This window comes from Moschus berezovskii, chromosome 10, assembly GCF_049115385.1.
Source record: "Moschus berezovskii isolate FMDL1 chromosome 10, NW_MosBer_1.0, whole genome shotgun sequence".
NCBI classification, from domain to species: domain Eukaryota; kingdom Metazoa; phylum Chordata; class Mammalia; order Artiodactyla; family Moschidae; genus Moschus; species Moschus berezovskii.
In genome coordinates this window covers 89,316,354-89,335,848 of record NC_142469.1, presented here as the reverse complement: position 1 = coordinate 89,335,848, position 19,495 = coordinate 89,316,354, and the positions used below count along the sequence as shown (strand labels likewise).

At 38.3% G+C, this 19,495-nt stretch overlaps 1 protein-coding gene and 1 long non-coding RNA gene across 11 annotated transcripts in view; one reads left to right on the top strand and one right to left on the bottom strand.

The window, feature by feature from the left end:
* The window catches only part of UTRN (utrophin), a 567,941-nt gene that overhangs the window by 110,039 nt on the left and 438,407 nt on the right, over positions 1–19,495 (bottom strand). For 9 of the 10 annotated variants that reach the window (XM_055433618.2, XM_055433617.2, XM_055433621.2 and 6 more), the window contains 2 exons: positions 10,209–10,477; positions 1,407–1,553 (listed from right to left, as the gene is read on the bottom strand). In XM_055433618.2, coding sequence (XP_055289593.2) covers positions 1,407–1,553; positions 10,209–10,477 — 416 coding nt within the window. The remainder of the gene's footprint in view (positions 1–1,406; positions 1,554–10,208; positions 10,478–19,495) is intronic. The other variant, XM_055433623.2, reaches the window with a different exon arrangement.
* The window catches only part of LOC148776352 (uncharacterized), a 51,791-nt gene that overhangs the window by 12,046 nt on the left and 20,250 nt on the right, over positions 1–19,495 (top strand). The window contains exon 2 of the long non-coding RNA XR_016038449.1: positions 14,807–14,884. This is a non-coding gene — a long non-coding RNA (uncharacterized LOC148776352). The remainder of the gene's footprint in view (positions 1–14,806; positions 14,885–19,495) is intronic.

The window sequence follows — 19,495 nt, the reverse complement described above, 5'->3', positions numbered from 1 at the left end:
CCATGCTATAAAATAGTATACCTCTGAAATAAAATAGTTTTATGTGCTACCTCAAAATTGCATATTTATCTTGTCAAATATCACTTCAATTTAGGTCCAAAACATATAGAGACACTAGTAAGCATTATTTTTTTTCAATCTTCCACTTAAACTGGGCCTTTCGAGGGTAAAGCATCTGCCTGCAATGCGGGAGACCCAGGTTCAAACTCTGGGTTGGGAAGATCCCCTGGAGAAGGTGGAGTGGCACCCCACTCCAGTACTCTTGCCTGGACAATCCAATGGACGGAGATGCCTGGTAGGCTACAGTCCATGAGGTTGCAAAGAGTCAGACATGACTGAGCGACTTCACTTTCACTTTTCACTTAAACTATCCCGCTACTTTTCGGTGGAAAAAATTATTATTATGACACCTAGAAACTGGACACTCAATGTGACAAAGTTCTACAAAGACTAAGCCAAAAATTACTGACTGGAACACGTGGTGACTTGTTGATATTTAGTCAAAGAGTCGGACACGACTGAGCGACTAAACTGAACTGAACTGAACACTCAACAAGATTCTTCCTGGTTTGACTCTTTTAAAACTGAAATGCTCAACTACATTAAAACAACGACATTAGAGCAACTAAGATCTAAGAGCAAAAGGTAAATACCATTATACCAAAGTGTGCTAGCCAGAAAAAATGAGCAAGATACAGAAAAAGCAAGCAGTGGTAGAAGGATGGAGACTTTCTTAACTTTTCAAAAGGAAAAAAAAAACAACAACACCAAGATTCAAGTAAGAAAAATGACTCCTTTATGAGCCATTATGGAAAGAATGTTTCTGTGACCTACCATAGGATTCAATTACTGTGATTTATTTGACCTTTTGCAATTTTCTACAAAAATCCTATGAAGAAAATGCTATAAAATTACATTAAAATCTATATTCAAAAGTAAATGAGGCCTTTGGGTTCAAGATACAGAAAGACAAATAACTAATGTCATCATATGCTGCTGCTGCCGCTGCTGCTAGTCACTTCAGTCGTGTCCGACTCTGTGTGACCCCATAGATGGAAGCCCACCAGGCTCCCCCGTCCCTGGGATTCTCCAGGCAAGAACACTGGAGTGGGTTGCCATTTCCTTCTCCAATGTGTGAAAGTAAAAAGTGAAAGTGAAGTCGCTCAGTCGTGTCCGACCCTTAGCGACCCCATGGACTGCAGCCTACCAGGCTCCTCCATCCATGGGATTTTCTAGGCAACAGTACTGGAGTGGCTTGCCATTGCCTTCTCCGCATCATATGCTAGAAATCCATTATTAAATACAACCCATAAAGACAGAAAAAAGGATGGCAAGTGGTAGAACAGTGGGGTAGGGCTTAAAGACCAAGGTGTAAGCCTGTGTTATGAAGAGGAATCAGCTGACACCTGCAAAAGTTTCCATCGCATATTAAGGTCATCGAGCTGGCGAGACATCTTTAGAGATGGGTGCAAGTCAAGAGGAGACAGTTGACTGGATAAATCATTCATTGTTTTAACTTTTAAGTTGATTGGTGCAATTTCTTCTCTAAATGCCTAGGAGAAAAGATGAGAATAATGTCATCAGAAAAGAATAAAACAAAAGCTAGTATTCCATATTTCCTATAAATAAATAACAAAACACCAAGATCAGCTGAGAAGTCATCCATGATACCTGCTCACTCAACAACTGACTTGACTGAGGTCTTGAGCAACAAGGACCACCAGCCAGAGTTCCCCTTTATAAACCAGAGAATCTAAATAGATGCACGAAGAGAAAAATTATAGTACAAACTCATTTAAATGATTATGTATTTCCTTCAAATTTTCCATTTATACTGTTTATTCTGGAAAACATTATTGTCCATTTTACTAATTTCTAGACTGGATTTTATCTTTAATTTTCTTTCATATTTTCCAGTTTTTCATATGGATACTTTAATATTTTTTCACTTGATGCAAAACTCAACTTGAAATGTCTCTATTTAAAATTAAGTTAGAAAGTGGTCAGTACAAAAAGCTTTCCTATCCATAAAATCCATGCCTATTATATACTGAAGATGTAAGTTTTCTCTTTCAAAGTCATTTATGACCTTTCTGTGTGGTTAGAGGTAGGGAAGGAAGAGCAGGGTCTATCAGAAAAGAGGTAAATGAAGTTTAGAACGGACAAATGACAGTTTTGGGCAGAGTAAGAGACCTGATACAGGTGGAGATTGAAGGGATGTGTGTCAAGAGGGAAAAACAAAACAAACAAAAAATATTTGGGTTCAGTGACAGTGATATGTCCTATGAGAACGAACAACAAAATAATGAAAACACCAAGTTTCTCTCTTTTCTCCACATAATTTCAACGCCCTCTATGTTCATGTATCTTTTCTCCCATAAAGTTTTGCTTAGATTCCATCCATCCCTTCAAAGACTCACTGGAATGCCCCACCTACTGGGAAGATTTCCCAGAGGCCTTTCCTATTCCAGTCCTGGTTGAAGGCCCTGCCCACGTGTTCACCAGCTTTCTATCCCTCATCTCCAACTCAGCCAGGATTTCCAAGCTGCACATCTCTGGACACACAAATCGGGTTTTACAGTGGGGGCATTTTTGATTGTTTTGTGCCATATGAACCACTTGTTATAGATTTTGTATACTATTTCTTATCAGAGCTCTTAGTTCCTGGTAATGTATGCATTAATATTTCAATATCTCCCTCCATATAATGGAAGCTTCCTGAGAACAGACATTCTCCAGTACTCAGTAAAAAGTTAGTAATAAAAGAGGGACAGAGTTCATTTCTAATGATGAAGTTTCAAAAATGGTATCTGAGGCAAGATTAAGTCAGTAGAGAATCTGCCTGCAATGCGGAAGACCGGGGTACGATCCCTGCATTAGGACGATCCCCTGGAGAATGGAATGGCTACCCACTCCAGTATTCTTGCCTGGAGAATCCTATGGACAGAGGAGTCTAGTGGGCTACACTCCATGGGGTCATAAAGAGTCAGTCACAACTGAGCAACTAACACTAACACACAAGCCAGTATAGCACCAGGAACAGAAGTGGGATATTAAAAAACAATTGAATATCTTTAATTCTTTGTTATGCTGAATATTAACTGCGTACCAACCATACAGGTATTAAGTGTTGTGAAGATACTATTAGAATAAGATCTCAAGTATCATCGTTTCTGCAATCTTCACCCGTTAAGAGAGTAGGCATATGTCTCTCAGTCCGGTTTCTTCTCCGCTTTCATAATTCCAAGTTTAGCTAATGAATAACAGATATCAAAGTGCTTTTGAATGCTGTAAAGTTTTATTAGAACACTACAATATTACTTTTACTTCCTCCTCATGCTTATAAAAAGGAAATCTTTAGCCACGTCCCAAATCCTCTTTCTTAAACATGAAAAGGCTAAAAATAATCATTATGGTTGGTAAACATCAAAATAACATTACTAATATAATTTTGTTTTAAAAAAGAAAATTAATTTTGAACAAATCAGATAATGTTTTAATATTTCAAAATTCTTGAACATGTCCAAAAGCCACATGAAGATGCTCAAGTTGGAGAGTCAGAAGAACAGATCTGGAGCCCAGAGACAAAATGAAAGATAAAGACCTTAGAGGTAACTTGTAAATGAAATCTGAAACAGTGAGCATAAAATACAACGTACAGAAGGAAATATCACCAAAACCTTGAAGGCACTAGCATTTCAAATTTAGGCCTCGGATGGACATTTGATTTCAGCTATAAATAAATGATTGAAGTGGTGGGGTTAAATAAATTACTCTGTAATTGAGCATAAAGTAAAAAAAAAAATTCAAAATCAGATAGAAGAACGGAAGCTCATAAAGATGTAAAAATTGCTGCTGCATGGAAGGAATTCAGTTTGTGATAGTTTTTCTCCATGATTGTAGATGGTGATCATTCATGAGTGAGAGAATGCATACAAATAAACAGATTCACAAATACAGGTCAATGACAAAACAAGATGTATGATAACAGAAAATTATAGGTCTAAAGAATTCATATTTAACTAAAAAAGACATAGACATAGACAGGGGTGGGAAAAGAGAATTTTTCAGTCTGGAAAACAATAGACAGGGAAAGACTAGAGATCTCTTCAAGAAAATTAGAGCTACCAAGGGAACATTTCACACAAAGATGGGCACAATAAAGGACCCATCCAAATGATATGGACCTAACAGAAGCAGAAGATATTAAGAAGAGGTGGCAAGAATACACAGAAGAACTGTACAAAAAAGATCTTCACGACCAAGATAATCACGATGCTGTGATCACTCACCTAGAGCCAGATATCCTGGAATGTAAAGTCAAGTGGGCCTTAGGAAGCATCACTACGAACAAAGCTAGTGGGTGATGGAATTCCAGTTGAGCTATTTCAAATCCTGAAAGATGATCCTGTGAAAGTGCTGCACTCAATATGCCAGCAAATTTGGAAAACTCAGCAGTGGCCACAGGACTGGAAAAGGTCCATTTTTATTCCAATCCCAAAGAAAGGCAATGCCAAAGAATGCTCAAACTACTGCACAATTGCAATCATCTCACATGCTAGTAAAGTGATGCTTAAAATTCTCCAAGCCAGGCTTCAGCAGTATGTGAACGTGAACTTTCAGATGTTCAAGCAGGTTTTAGAAAAGGCAGAGGAAGCAGAGATCAAATTGCAAACATCCGCTGGATCATAGAAAAAGCAAGAGAGTTCCAGAAAAACATCTATTTCTGCTTTATTGACTATGCCAAAGCCTTTGACTGTGTGGATCACAATAAACTCTGGAGAATTCTGAAAGAGAGGGGAATACAGACCACCTGACCTACCTCTTGAGAAACCTGTACGCAGGTCAGGAAGCAACAGTCAGAACTGGACATGGAACAACAGACTGGTTCCAGATAGGAAAAGGAGTACGTCAAGGTTGTATATTGTCACCCTGCTTATTTAACTTATACGCAGAGTACATCATGAGGAACGCTGGGCTGGAAGAACCACAAGCTGGAATCAAGATTGTCGGGAGAAATATCAATAACCTCAGATATGCAGATGACACCACCCTTATGGCAGAAAGTGAAGAAGAGCTAAAGAGCCTCTTGATGAAAGTGAAAGAGCAGAGTGAAAAAGCTGGCTTAAAGCTCAACATTCAGAAAACTAAGATCGTGGCATCCCGTCCCCTCACTTCATGGCAAATAGATGGGGAACCAGTGGAAAGAGTGTCAGACTTTATTTTTTGGAGCTCCAAAATCACTGCAGATGCTGATTGCAGCCATGAAATTAAAAGACGCTTACTCCTTGGAAGGAAAGTTATGACCAACCTAGACAGCATATTAAAAAGAAGAGACATTACTTTGTCAACAAAGGTCCATCTAGTCAAGCCTATGGTTTTTCCAGTGGTCATGTATGAATGTGAGAGTTGAACTATAAAGAAAGCTGATAGCCGAAGAATTGATGCTTTTGAACTGTGGTGTTGGAGAAGACTCCTGAGAGTCCCTTGGCCTGCAAGGAGATCCAACCTGTCCATCCTAAAGGAGATCAGTCCTGGGTGTTCATTGGAGGGACTGATGTTGAAGCTGAAACTCCAATACTTTGGCCACCTCATGTGAAGAGCTGACTCATTTGAAAAGACCCTGATGCTAGGAAAGATTGAGGGCAGGAGAACGGGACAACAGAGGATAAGATGGTTGGATGGCATCACCGAATCAATGGATATAGGTTTGGGTGGACTCCAGGAGCTGGTGATGGACAGGGAGTCCTGGCGTGCTGCGGTTCACGGGGTAGCAGAGTCAGACACGACTGAGCGACTTAATTTAACATAAAATAATGCTTTTTTCTTACAAGCCTCAGGTAAAAACATTAAAAGCCTTTAGACAAATAATGCCTTTTAGGCTTAATTTTGTTTTTGTGGTCCAGTATTTTATGGTAACAAGGAATCTTTCCATTAAGAAAGTTTATCTTTTGGATTTTAAGAGCTCCAAACTAAGGGGCTTTCTGAAATAAAGTAAATTGTAAAATGGTTTCAGATTTGCTATGTGTTCTGATATAAAGAACCAATTTATCATGATTTGGCTGCATTTTCCCATGGGAGAATAAAATCTATGCAGTTTTCTTTGGTATAAAAACAGAAACATCTGCATGTGTTAAAGGTGCTGATCAGCAGCCTGTTGGCAGATGGGAATCTCAGCTCTTCTCCTGTCAGAGGTGTGTACTCCACAGATAAGAGCGATTAATTTAGGATCTTGAAATTACTCAATCACCCTAAAATATTTTGTTTTCCAGTTGCTTTGGTATATTTAATAGTATTTAGGATTAATCAGAATTTATTTTCACCTGCCTATAACTTCAGGAGTATTCTTTGAGCACATATGAAGCATGCTGAACTTTGAATACATTTATTTGGCTTAAAGAGACCTAGGTTTTTTCTTTTTTTACTAATAAGATGTTAAAGATTTTAATCCTTGGTCTTAAATATTAACTATATTTTTCCTGGCTTTCCCACATAAGCAGAAATGTAAACAGAAGGATTTGGATGCAGAGATGGGTAATTTCTTCAGTCAAATGGGATTAACAAGTCCCAAATTTTTAGGCCAGATAAACTTCATTTTTTCCTCAACACTAATCATCCCATATTAAAAACTGATGCTTTCAAATTCAAATAGGTAAATTCTTACTCAATCAAGAGGCAGTTTTGCAAACCAAAAGAACATAGTTTCTATAATCTATTGGCTTAAAGATTTTTCAGTGCTTGAAAATCATCTTTTGAAACACAAGAAGTGTGAAACTTCCAAAGAACTTATTCTAAAAAGTTGTATTTTCAGTTTGCTATCTTAATTCAGATTTGTGGATACTATAGCTGACTATTTTTTAAGCTCCAAAATCACTGCAGATGGTGATTGCACCCATGAGATTAAAAGACGCTTACTTCTTAGAAGGAAAGTTATGACCAACCTAGATTGCACATTAAAAAGCAGGGACGTTACTTTGCGAACATAGGTCCATCTAGTCAAGGCTATAGTTTTTCCAGTAGTCATGTATAGAAGTGAGAGTTGGACTGTGAAGAAAGCTGAGTACCGAAGAATTGATGCTTTTGAACTGTGGTGTTGGAGAAGACTCTTTAGAGTCCCTTGGACTGCAAGGAGATCCAAGGGATCTAGTCCATCCTAAAGGAGATCAGTCCTGGGTGTTCATTGGAGCGACTGATGTGGAAGCTGAAACTCCAGTACTTTGGCCACCTGATGCGAAGAGCTGACTCATTTGAAAAGACCCTGATGCTGGTAAAGATTGAGGGCAGGAGAAGGGGATGACAGAGGATGAGATGGTTGGATGGCATCACCAACACAATGGGTTTGGGTGGACTCCAGGAGTTGGTGATGGACAGGGAGTCCTGGTGTGCTGCGGTTCGTGGGGTCGCAAAGAGTCGGACATGACTGAGCGACTGAACTGAACTGTACAGTTACAAGAAGAAGCGTATTTAATTCATAGGGTCACTGGAAACATGTATATTTACCATGAAAGATGGCAAGATGGCAGACCCCAATACTTTTTAATAATAAATGTTTTGTTTAAAACATAATATGTAACCTTTAAAGATTCATATTCAAATAGTCAATCAAAGTTGAGCTTAATGACAGTATTATCAATGAGGTCTCAACAATGAAAGAGAGGAACAGGAACGTAATCATGAAACCCCACCATTTCCTAGCTGTGTGGGCATGAAGCAATATCTATAGTTTTATCATTTGTAAAATAATAATACTTAGCCTGCTGGGTTGGTGGGGGAGTTAAAAAGGATACCAATGCAAACTGGCTAAAGAACAGTTCTTGGCACTTCAGTTTAGTCGCTCAGTCGTGTCCGACTCTTTGCGACCCCATGAATCACAGCCCTCCAGGCCTCCTGGAGTTCCCTCAAACTCACGTCCATCGAGTCGGTGATGCCATCCAGCCATCTCATTCTCTGTCGTCCCTTCTCCTCCTGCCCCCAATCCCTCCCAGCATCGGGGTCTTTTCCAATGAGTCAACTCTTCGCATGAGGTAGACAAAGTATTGGAGTTCCAGCTTTAGCATCAGTCCTTCCAATGAACACCCAGGACTGATCTCCTTTAGGATGGACTGGTTGGACATCCTTGCAGTCCAAGGGACTCTTAAGAGTCTTTTCCAACACCACAGTTCAAAAGCATCAATTCTTCGGTACTCAGCTTTCTTCACAGTCCAACTCTCACATCCATACATGACCACTGGAAAAACCATAGCCTGTCTAGAGGGACCTTTGTGGGCAAAGTAGTATCTCTGCTTTTTAATATGGTATCTAGGTTGGTCATAACTTCCCTTCCAAGGAGTAAGCATCTTTTAATTTCATGGCTGCAATCACCACCTGCAGTGATTTTGGAGCCCCAAAAGATAGTCTGACACTGTTTCCCCATCTATTTCCCATGAAGTGATGGGACCAGATGCCATGATCTTAGTTTTATGAATGTTGAGCTTTAAGCCAACTTTTTCACTCTCCTCTTTCACTTTCATCAGGAGGCTTCTTGGAACATACTAAGCATCAATAAATGCTATTATTATTCCTATGTCTATACACACATATATATTGACTTATGCAATTTGCCTAAGTAGATTTCAGTTGATTTCCTAGACCTTTCTTCTTTTTCCTATTCAGCCACATGCAAAACAAAAAGGAAACTATTATCCAATGTCTGTGCACAAAAGATGTATATCTTTTGCAATAAAAATCCCATTCACAATATTGATATTTTCAGTCTGACTTGTCATCCATTTATTCTTTGTTTCATGACTGCCTACTATATGGTTTACTGCATGCTAAGCTGCTTTTGTCATGTCTGACTCTTTGGGACCTATGGACCGTAGCCCTCCAGGCTCCTCTGTCCATTGGATTTTCCAGGCAATAATACTGGAGTGGGTTGCCATTTCCTCTTCCACGGGATCTTCCCGACTCAGGGACAGACCCCTTGAGCCTCCTACATTGACAGGCAGGTTCTTTACCACTAGTGTCACCTGAGAAACCCATATAGTTTACTATGCTTTATAAACCTCTATGGCTTCCCTGGTGGCTCAGATGTTAAAGAATCTGCCTGCAATGCAGGAGATGTGGGTTCAATCCCTGGGTTGGGAAGACCCCCTGGAGTTGAGAATGACAACTCACCCCAGTATTCTTTCCTGGAGAAATTCATGGACAGAGGAGCCTGGTAGGCTATAGTCCATGCAGTCACAAAGAGTCAGACACAACTGAGAGATGAAGACTTTTACTTTTTCACAAATCCCAATACATTCTAAATCTGTTATTTGGGCCTTTTACTGCCTAAATTCCACTAATCTATTTTCTGGATACGTTCTAGAAAACAAGAGCCAAAGGGAATCTAGACCAGAAGTCTAACATCCTTAATTCTGGGCAATATCTGGTTACAAACAGAATTTAAAGCTAAACTAATTCTTCATTATATACTCAGACAATAAGATACAATTAGTAAAGAATGCCCAGTAAAACAGTACACTTTTGATTAAACCTCTAAATCCAACCACCCATTTAGAAAGCAACCTGCCAGACTACATCATGTGGATGCCATTCTGTAAGATCCAGGTTGTTAAAAACACTATAAAGGAAACAATCCAGTTTCTTCAACAAATACCTTGCAGAGAAAATAAAAGATAGAGGGGGAAATCTGGAGATTAAAAGGGACTTTAAAGTATTCTTACAAAAACAGATAAAACTAAATCTATACTGTTCAGGGATTCACAGCTGGGTGAAAATGTATAACACAAAATTAAAGTATTGTAAAAGTCACCTTAGTTGCTGTTTTGGTGGGGAGGGGAGTTCTGATGGTGAGGGGCATATGGAAAACATCTGTTGTGTCTAGAAAAGTTCTCTATCCTGATTTTTGTGGATATTGTAACAGTGTTGGCCTTATAACAATCCTTTGTAACAATTTATATAATGTATATGGCTCTCCTTATTTGTGTTATATTTAACAATAAAGTGTAGTCGCTCAGTCCTGTCTGACTCTTCCTGACCCCATGGACTGTAGCCCTCCAGCCTCCTCTGTCCACAGGGATTCTCCAAGCAAGAATACTGGAGTGGGTTGCCATTTGATCCAGGGATTGAAACTGGGTCTCCTGCACTGCAGGCAGACTCTTTACCCTCTGAGCTACCAGGGAAAGGATTTCTTAAAACCCCTTATCTGAGGCAGGGATGCTGACCATGGTTTTCTCAATGTGGTCCTGAAGTGAGTCGATAAGCAAGTCTCCCACGGGCTTCCAGCCATTCCTCACAGCCTCTGCCTCCTTCAGGTCAGCATCCAAGTCATCCATTGCTCCCTGCAGGTCTCTGAGCTTTTCCAATGCCTTGTCCACTTGCTTTTGCCAATTGCTAGTAACAGCATTTAGACTTTCCCACTTCTCTTTGACTTCAGAAGACTGCTTGCGCATGGCTTTGGCAATCTTTTGGGCTTTCTCCTCAGGAGTCAGTTCTGTAATTTAGAAAAAAAAAAGAATATTTGGATGAATGATCAACTCTACTTTCTTATAGTCAAGTGTAAACACCACCTTTCAAAGGATAGCACCTAAGCTACATTAGAAAGAGTAAGAAAAACTGTCTCCATACTGCTTCTACTCATCCCTGCTCTTCTTCAAGACAAGAACCACTCAGAGTAATAAGTGGCCCTGTGGTTTTGGTGACTTTTGATATATTTGCAAACTTTGAAATGTAGCAACTCAAGAAATAAAGCAATTTTTATTTAATACAAATTTACTTAAGTAAAACCCAAAGACAGCTTTTCGTTAGTTTTTCATTGTTTTCTAGAGAAATGGGAAAGATAATTGGGAGAGAAACAGCTTTAAGTCATGAGGGAAACTTTGAGAAAATAAGATTAATTTATCATGTTACAAAAAAAATACAACTGACATATCAAATAACATATAACAAATATAAATAACATATCATAGATACTTCATCATTGCTGAATCTGTTTGGCAGTTAGTTCATCTTTAATACAAGTCATTCTCTGTAGCCTGGAAGTATAACACATCCACACATACTTCAACAAAAAGATAGCAAGACTTCAAGGACCACCCTAAATATTTTATAGACCAACAGAACTTGGGCTTCCTGAAGTGGTAAAGAACTAGTGGTAAAGAACCTGCCTGCCAATGCAGGAGACAGAAGCAGATTTGATCCCTGGGTTGGGAAGATCCCCTAGAGGAGAACACATCAACCCATTCCATTATTCTTGCCTGGAGAATCCCTTGAACAGAGGAGCCTGGTGGGCTACAGTCTCTGGAGTTGCAAAGAGTCAGACTAAAGTGACTTAGCATTATCTTCAACGGAACTTGCAGAATTTCTGAAATAAAGTAGACTTTTCTGACAGGAAAGGGCAGGCATAATGCAAGATGCTGCCACAGGACAGGGGCGGTAAGGCCGGGGAAGAGTCCAGAAGACAAGCAAACGAAATAGAAATCAAAGTCAGGTTGAAAGCCAAGAGTCAGAAACAGCGATGAGAAGCTGGCAAACAAGGACAGGGGAACTTGATGGTCATAGAACAGACACTCCTGAAGTAGGTAGAGCCTCACTACCCTTAACACCCCAGGATGCCTCCTTTCCTTTCTAGCAGCTGGTTTGATGGTCCTCATGCTTGTCCCCTGGAAACAGAGGCAAATCAGAATCAAGGTAACTAAACTGTATATTACTTTAGGATAGAAGTGCATATTCTTCTTTGTGATAACATCCCATCTTTTAGTATCAATCACATTAGCGACATCCACTTCACTCAAAACATTCCACGCAACCCATAAAATGCACTGATGTTCATCAGAACTTCTGATAAGATGCATTGAAGTAAGCCCTTCTAAACTGTAACTTTTCTATGCAACACAAATCTGTCTGCCTATCTTTATTTAAATACTATTTAAAAGTTGAGACAAAACGGACAGAATATTTATTTTTATCTAAGTTTCCAGAAAAGCCAGTTCACTAGGAAAGATCCTGATGCTGGGAAAGACTGAGGGCAAGAGGAGAAGGTGGTGACAGAGGATAAGATGGTTGGATGGTCCCTGACTCAATGGACATGACTTTGAGCAAACTCAGGGAGACCGTGAAAGAGAGGGAAGCCTGGTGTGCTGCAGATCACGGGGTCGCAGAGAGTCGGACACAATTTGGGTAGTGAACAACAACCACAGCCAGTTTCCAGAAATTTCTAGACCTCAATGCGTAAATGCAAACAGATATGATGAATCTCCAGGAATGACATGGATGATGAAGAGCTTAGAAACCCAAGAACTTTGAGTGAGCTGCTGAAGGATATGAGGCTACATAGAAACATGACCAACCCCTTAGCAGATGAATTGATTAGAAGAAGAGACAATGTTATGATAGACAGATTGAGTATACTAGTAAAAGATAAATAAGGAAAATAAGTGAATTAGAGCCCAGCTTTAAGGACTGCTTAGAATTCGATACACAATCCAGAAAAATGGTGAGGGGAGGGAGTTAAGAATTTTTTTTTTAAGAAGAAAAAAATTTTCAAACTTGTTACAGGTCAGGGTTTCAAGGTTCTTGATAAAAAAATTTTGAATTTTGTGAGGATAGGTACATCATTAAAAAGGCAACTTTATTTAAATCCTTAAACCTTCAAGGTTTTTTATAAATCAAAAAATATGTTATATCAATACTATTCATATTTTATATAAATATAACATGCTATGTGTAAGAGAAAAAAATCATTCTTAGCCTGATAAGAAAGGGAGTCAATAATTTTTATGATGGCAACAGCTGTACTTGTTAATAAATCACTTGGATTTTTGAAAGATATATTTTAAACACTCTTGTTTTATTGACTTTTGTAAAAAACATAATACAGTGCCAATTTCAGAAGAGACAACTTAATTATGATTATTTTCTCTAGATAAAGTAAAAACTGTTTCTAAGTCAAGTCACTGAATAACCTGGTAGGGAGACACACAGCTTCTTTGTCCTGTGACAAAATAGCCAACTCTGGCTGTGACTTTTTGTCTTCATTTAACATAAAATCTTTTGATTGAGCAGTCCTTCTGTGGTATTTATAATAAAATCCCCACTCAAGCAGCTACTCAAAAGAAAAGTTCTACGTTCAATTCACCATCTGTTTGCCAGAAAGAAAGCATATTAACTAATCACAGAATCAGAATAAAAGTGCCTCCTGTTGCAGCAACAATCTCAGTTTAATATATACTTTAAACCAAGAACAGAGCAAAGTACAAAGCCAAACAAAAACCTTCCAGAACTTTTGTAAAATAGGTAATAAGAAGCAACATGTGAAATCCCAAATTATGACAATTTGGGCTAAGAAAATAGAATGAATCAAATCAAAACAGAAAGAAAGCATAAAAGATGAGAATAATAAAGGGATATCCAGACTTAAAAAAAAAACAAACACCTCCTGTTACTTGAAAATCGAAGGACGAAGTTTGCTTCAAATTTTCCAAATAGATATTTTGCAGGAAATTTCAAGACCCTCATGCAAGAGTGGAGAATCTCTTCAATCAGTGGTTTGGAATTCTGGTAACATATTAGAAACCTCCAGGAGAGAGTCTGTCTGTTTACTTGTTTATTTTATTTTTTTAGTTCTACCGTTTATTGCTACCAACCCATCTCCTTCCACCGTCATGCTCAGTTATGTAACCCCATGGACTGCAGTCCGCCAGGCTCCTCTGTCCATGGACTTTTCCAGGCAAGAATACTGGAGCGGGTTGCCATTTCCTTCTCCTGTTTACTTGTTTGTTTCTAAATGCTGATCCCCAAGGATCAAGTAATAAAAGATTCTGGCTTAGTTGGTCAAGGGTGAAGGGAGGCATGGATATATTTTAAAAAGCTCCCCAAGTAACATTAAGTGTTGCCAGGATGGAGCAGCGTCAGTCTACTGGATTATAAATTGATTTCTCTGGTCGCTGCTGCTGAAGTTGGACAGAGTGTTTCCACCCCATTGAGCTGCTGTGTCATTCCCACACAGAGCAGGGCGCTAACTACTGAAGGTGGGAAAGCAAATGAAGCTTGGTGATAAGAGGAGAATCTCATTTGCATTTGAAAAGGTAGTAATAGAGGCTAACAGACAGAGGAAACAGCAGGATAAAACCAACTAAATTTAGTGACAATTCACAGACCAGAAGCACTTTTCCTAGGTCACTTTCCTACTCCCTGTGGTGTGTGGGTGTGTGTGTGTGTGTTTGGGAGGGAGTACTTTGCTTCACTCTCCATTCTCCCATTCTTCTCCCTTCAAGCCTTCCTATTTATCTCTGAGGATGGGACTGTATTTATTTTAATATTTATAATTGTATTATAGGCTCAGAAGGAAAGAAACTGCCTACAATGCAGGAGACCCATGTTTCATCCCTGGGTTGGGAAGATTCCCTGAAGAAGGGAATGGTAATCCACTCCAGCATTCTTGCCTGGAGAATTCCATGGACAGGGGAGCCTGGTGGGCTACAGTCCAAAGAGACTCAATTGAGCAACTAATACTTTTACTTTATCACTATATATTATATATAGTATAATGTGTCATAAAGTATTATACATATTAACATATTTACTTTATATTTATATAATTAAAAAAGAAATTCATTTATTGTGTTACAAAACATTTAATAAAGAGCAGATAACTATCTTTTAGGAAGGAGAAACAAGAGAAAGAGCGGGGAAAGGAATGACCAACCCTGAAGCTTTCTTTCAGGTCCAGTGACCTTTATTCTTCAAATATGCAAATTAATTGGATGCCACTTACACCACTCTCTTCTTTCTACCCTGTATTCTATGCTTCACTGGAATACAGATTGAAAACGAACCTGGACCGGAAGCAGGGACTAAGACTCGCGATCAGCACTGCTCCCATCGTGCCCTTGGCTCCCAGGTGAGCTAGATGACCTGCTTTATCAGTGGGAACTCTATGTTCTCATGCTGGGAAAAGATTTTACACAGGGCCCCTTTTACCTCTAAAATTCAATTATATAAGAAAAACAAAGCCACTGTGTGTCTCAAAGAAGTCTCACATTAGAGGGAAAAACATTTTATCCCTCTTTCCTGTACTTATAATTTTTTTTTACATTTAAAAACATTGAAATATACATTCCCCCTATGAAATACCATAGAAACCTGTAGAAATTTGAATCAGTTCAGTTATTTTAAATAAAGATTTTCCACATTTGTCATATTTTCCTTCTCAATTTTGGAATTAACACATAATCTCCATAGTGACTTTTTATTCTTAGATTCTAAAGCTTTATGTCATGCATGTTCATTTCTTCTCATCTTGGTTTTACAGTATTCGGTCTAGAGACTAGTATGACTTCAATACATATATATTTACTGAATTGAAATGTTCAATTTTCTGAATGGAATTTTCAACTTTACTCTTTATTGAGAATATTCAACTTCATAATTTTAAATGGAAATCTTTCCACTTATGTTTTTCTTCCTTCGCCCTAAACCCATTAAAGCATTTCTATTAATTGTTATTATTATTTTTTTACTGTGAAAGAGAAGGACAAAGCTTATGTAGTAATTTAAAGTATGGTAATTTCATCTCATTTATACTGTTTGCTTATTTTTTGCATGTATCTATAATCTCATTAGATTTCATCAAGAGATAAAGAGGACATGTTAAGACAAACGAGAGGACAGAAGTTCTCCAAAGTAGCCTTTCCAGCCCGTGGACAATTTGGTGCCAGGAAGGATTAGTTTGTACGCCAATCCAATGGTATATGTTCATAGCGTAGATATAGTCCTTACCTCTTGGAACTTCAGTTAATACCTATAAGGCTACTGACACAAGCCTGACAGAAAAGCTCAGCAAAGGTTAATTTCTTTCTTTTTTAAAATGATTTTGTTACTACGTCTGGGAGGTTTAGCTATCTCTAGAGATTTTTCACATAAGCCAACTAAGCTGATTAGCCAACAAGAATTCACAGGAAAAGAAGCAAAGCTTCCTCATATACCTAGAGACTAGACTTCACTGTCTCTCTCTTTAGCTCCATTCTTTTTTCTGTCTCCTTCATAACCAGAAGATGTGCCTGATTAAGATAATGGAAAATATGTCCTTCTCAAAGTTTCTGATTACATGATTAAGATCAGTTTAATCTCTCTGAAATGATCAGTGTTGAAGACGACCTTGCCCATTTCCTTTTCTGCATGATGATTGGTGACAACAATTCATTAGGAACCAGATTACAAGTGCACCATCAAGTGCCATCATCTGATTACTGTAATATTTCTAATTATATTCATCTAATACATTATAAGCATGACAATAGTAAGATGATACCCAGAGCAGATTAACCTGATAATGTATAGCCTAAGTCTTTCAGTAGGTATATGATAAACATGATAAGGATCCATCATGCTGCCAAGGAATTTGTCAAATCCTTAGAGAAAGAAGACAGTGAACAGAAACATTTAGGTCAAGAACTCTACAGTAAAGAGATTTAGGGAAAATCTTTCACAAATACCAAAATACAAGCTATGAATGAGAGTCAGGGGTGGAGGTGGGATGGAGAGAATAGGAACACAGACCACACAGTGGAGAGGGATAAACAGCACTTCAGAGCAGAAATCAATGAAGGTAGAGGTAGAGCCTGAATACTTTAATGTTCTACCCTTCTCTCAAAGTGGGCCAAAGTAAATAAACCTAGCATAAGGCTAAGGATGAAAAATGAAGAGACCATTAAGAAGGTTAACCACCAAAGAAAAAGATAGAAATAGCAGATGGCCCTGGAACAGATCTGGCTAAGACACTTGAGACCCAGCTTTCAATTTTCTGTAATGGAATATTCCCTGAATTTCCTCATACCAATGGCAATTTTATAACTTATTCAAGTCAGTTTTGAGTGCTAGACAGCTATAAACAGGTCACTGGAAACAGGAGAGTAGTCCTGAGAGGGGGAGAAGAGAAGCTGGGAATGTATGTTCCAGGAAGGCAAGGATGTTTTGTTCACTGCTGTCTCCCCAGCATCTGGAACACTACCTGGCTCAAGGTGGACATTCAATAAGTACTGGTCAAGGAAATAAAAAGATGTATGTACGATATTTCTTTGTTCTGGAAAAAATTCACTTTTAAGATCAGAGGACAGGAATCTTCAATTAAAAGTCTTGCATTTGTTGCCACACTGCTGCCCATCTCTCCCCAGGCTGCTTCCCTGAGGAGCACAGCAGCTAATGATCCATCAACTCACAAAAGAAGTCCCAGGCTTTCTATTCAAGTTTAGCGCTTCTCACTAAAGAAGTTAAGCATGTCCTAGGTTTACGTACTATCAAAATGAGAAGTTTAAAGTGGAGAATTTACTCCTTGGCTTTTAAAAGATATCTTTTTGCTATCTTTTAAAAGATAGCAAAGCCTCCAATTCACTCTTCAGGACACCAGCTTTCAAGATGAGCAGCAACAACAGGAAGGAAAAAACACACCGCACTGAAAGCGTTGTCTCCTCCTAGTCTTTATGTTTGAATCAGAGCACGACACCCCAGATGTTAATTTCAATAAAATACATACATATAAATTATTGCCATCTTTTTTTATGAAGCACATGTGATTGATGCATAGCCATAATGGTGATGAAAGACCATAACAGATGGTAAACAATTAATTTAAAATGCTATGTCCATCAAACTAACCTTTGTTCTTATATAAATCTTCATCAAGAATTTGATAGATTTAAACTGAATTTCACTATGATGGTAGTCAATACCAAGCAAAAAAGTTTTTGAAATTTTCATCCAATCAATAGGGCTACTCAACTAGTTTGTTATAGTTTAGGAAAGTTGAAGAGTGGATGCAGTACAACCATCCATACATTATGGAACCTTAAAATGGGAAGGATCACATTGCTGCTCTGTAGTTAACACTGAAAATGGAAGTAACATTATATGTTTCTGTGCTTTTTCATGCATGACAACTTTACTAATCTAATTTGGACTTAAGAAGCTAATTAAATTATTGCCTTGGTCTATAGACCTGAAAGCAATTATTTATCCTTCAAGTTTTTAATATGAAAATTAAAAAGACAAAGTCTAATATTGCCTAAACACCCTCTCCCTTGGTGCTAGGAAATCAGTGAACTGGTACATCATTCTATTAAGCAGCCTAATAGTTCAGTAAAGGAAAAGTAAGAATGAAGGTAAAAGCATATTAACTGTTGTAATAATTTTTAATAAGTACACAAATATAGCTAAGATAGTTTGCTACGATGGTTAAGGCCAACAAGGGATGTGACAAGCCTGAGTTGGTATTTCGGATGTGACAGAATGCATCCAAATATCACGAAGTCTCAGTTTTCTCATCTGTCAAAAGGGTGGTAAAGTACTCATGCCTCAAAGAGTTGTTATGAGAATTTCAGGAAATAGTGCCTGGCAGGTTTATAATCTATTCAAGGATAAATGCTGGTTTGTGGTGAACACTCATGTGGACTAACATTTTTCTCTTCTTCCTCCCTTTCTGGGCATTGATTACTCTTCCATCTGACATGATGCTGATAAAGCGGGGGGTGGGGGGCGGGGTCTGCCAATCCCACAAGACCCCAAGCTCCATGTTACTCAAACTGAATCAGTTGCTGCTCTCTCTTGAAATGGCCTTCCCTCCCTGATATGCGATTGTGAGGTACAAGGTCATAGGAAAGCCAAGAAAATGAAAACTTGTGGAGAGAGGTAGAAAGGGCCATCTGTGTGCTTGGTTCCTGTGACCAACTGTGTCCTTGTGTTCAGTGTAATTTTCTTATGGGGTTTAATATTGATAAATTCTCCCCTGTGTCTATGTTTATGGAAGCTGGATGTCTGTCACTTACAATGAGTGAGGTTCTAATTAATAAACCGGTTATTAGGAAAACAAAAAATTCCCTGGGGAAAAACACCCATGAGTTTTACTGCCTCATTACTTAGGTTATGTATAACTTGGTCTCATTTTATGAGACGCAAGGAAATAATTACTGCCACCATTTTTATGTGATCTTATGTTATACTGAGAATCAATATAAGAGTTACTTCTAAACTCTATGATAATTTCACCTTTTCACTCATTTAACGGTCATGAAATTTTATTTGTACAAGTTTGCTAATACTGGCACAAAATGGACTGACATAGTGGACTGAAAAATGTCATTTATTATTTCTTTGTTATATTGTAAAATATATGAGATTTCACAGAGGTGAAAATTACTAATTGGCTTTCAACAATAATATGAAGCATTTAATAATTAAAAGAAAATAGCATATTTTGAGGTAAAATATTAAACATTACTAAATATACACACAGTTGTTGAAGGTCAAAGAAGAAAAACACTAATCCATACATACTTTTTATCTGAAAAGTTTTTTATTAGCCATTAATTCCTGGTGGCTCAGACAGTAAAGAGTCCGCCTGCAATGCAGGAGACCTGGGTTCGATCTCTGGGTTGGGAAGATCCCCTGGAGAAGGGAATGGCATCCCACTCCAGTATTCTGGCCTGGAGAATTCCATGGACTGTATACTATATAATGT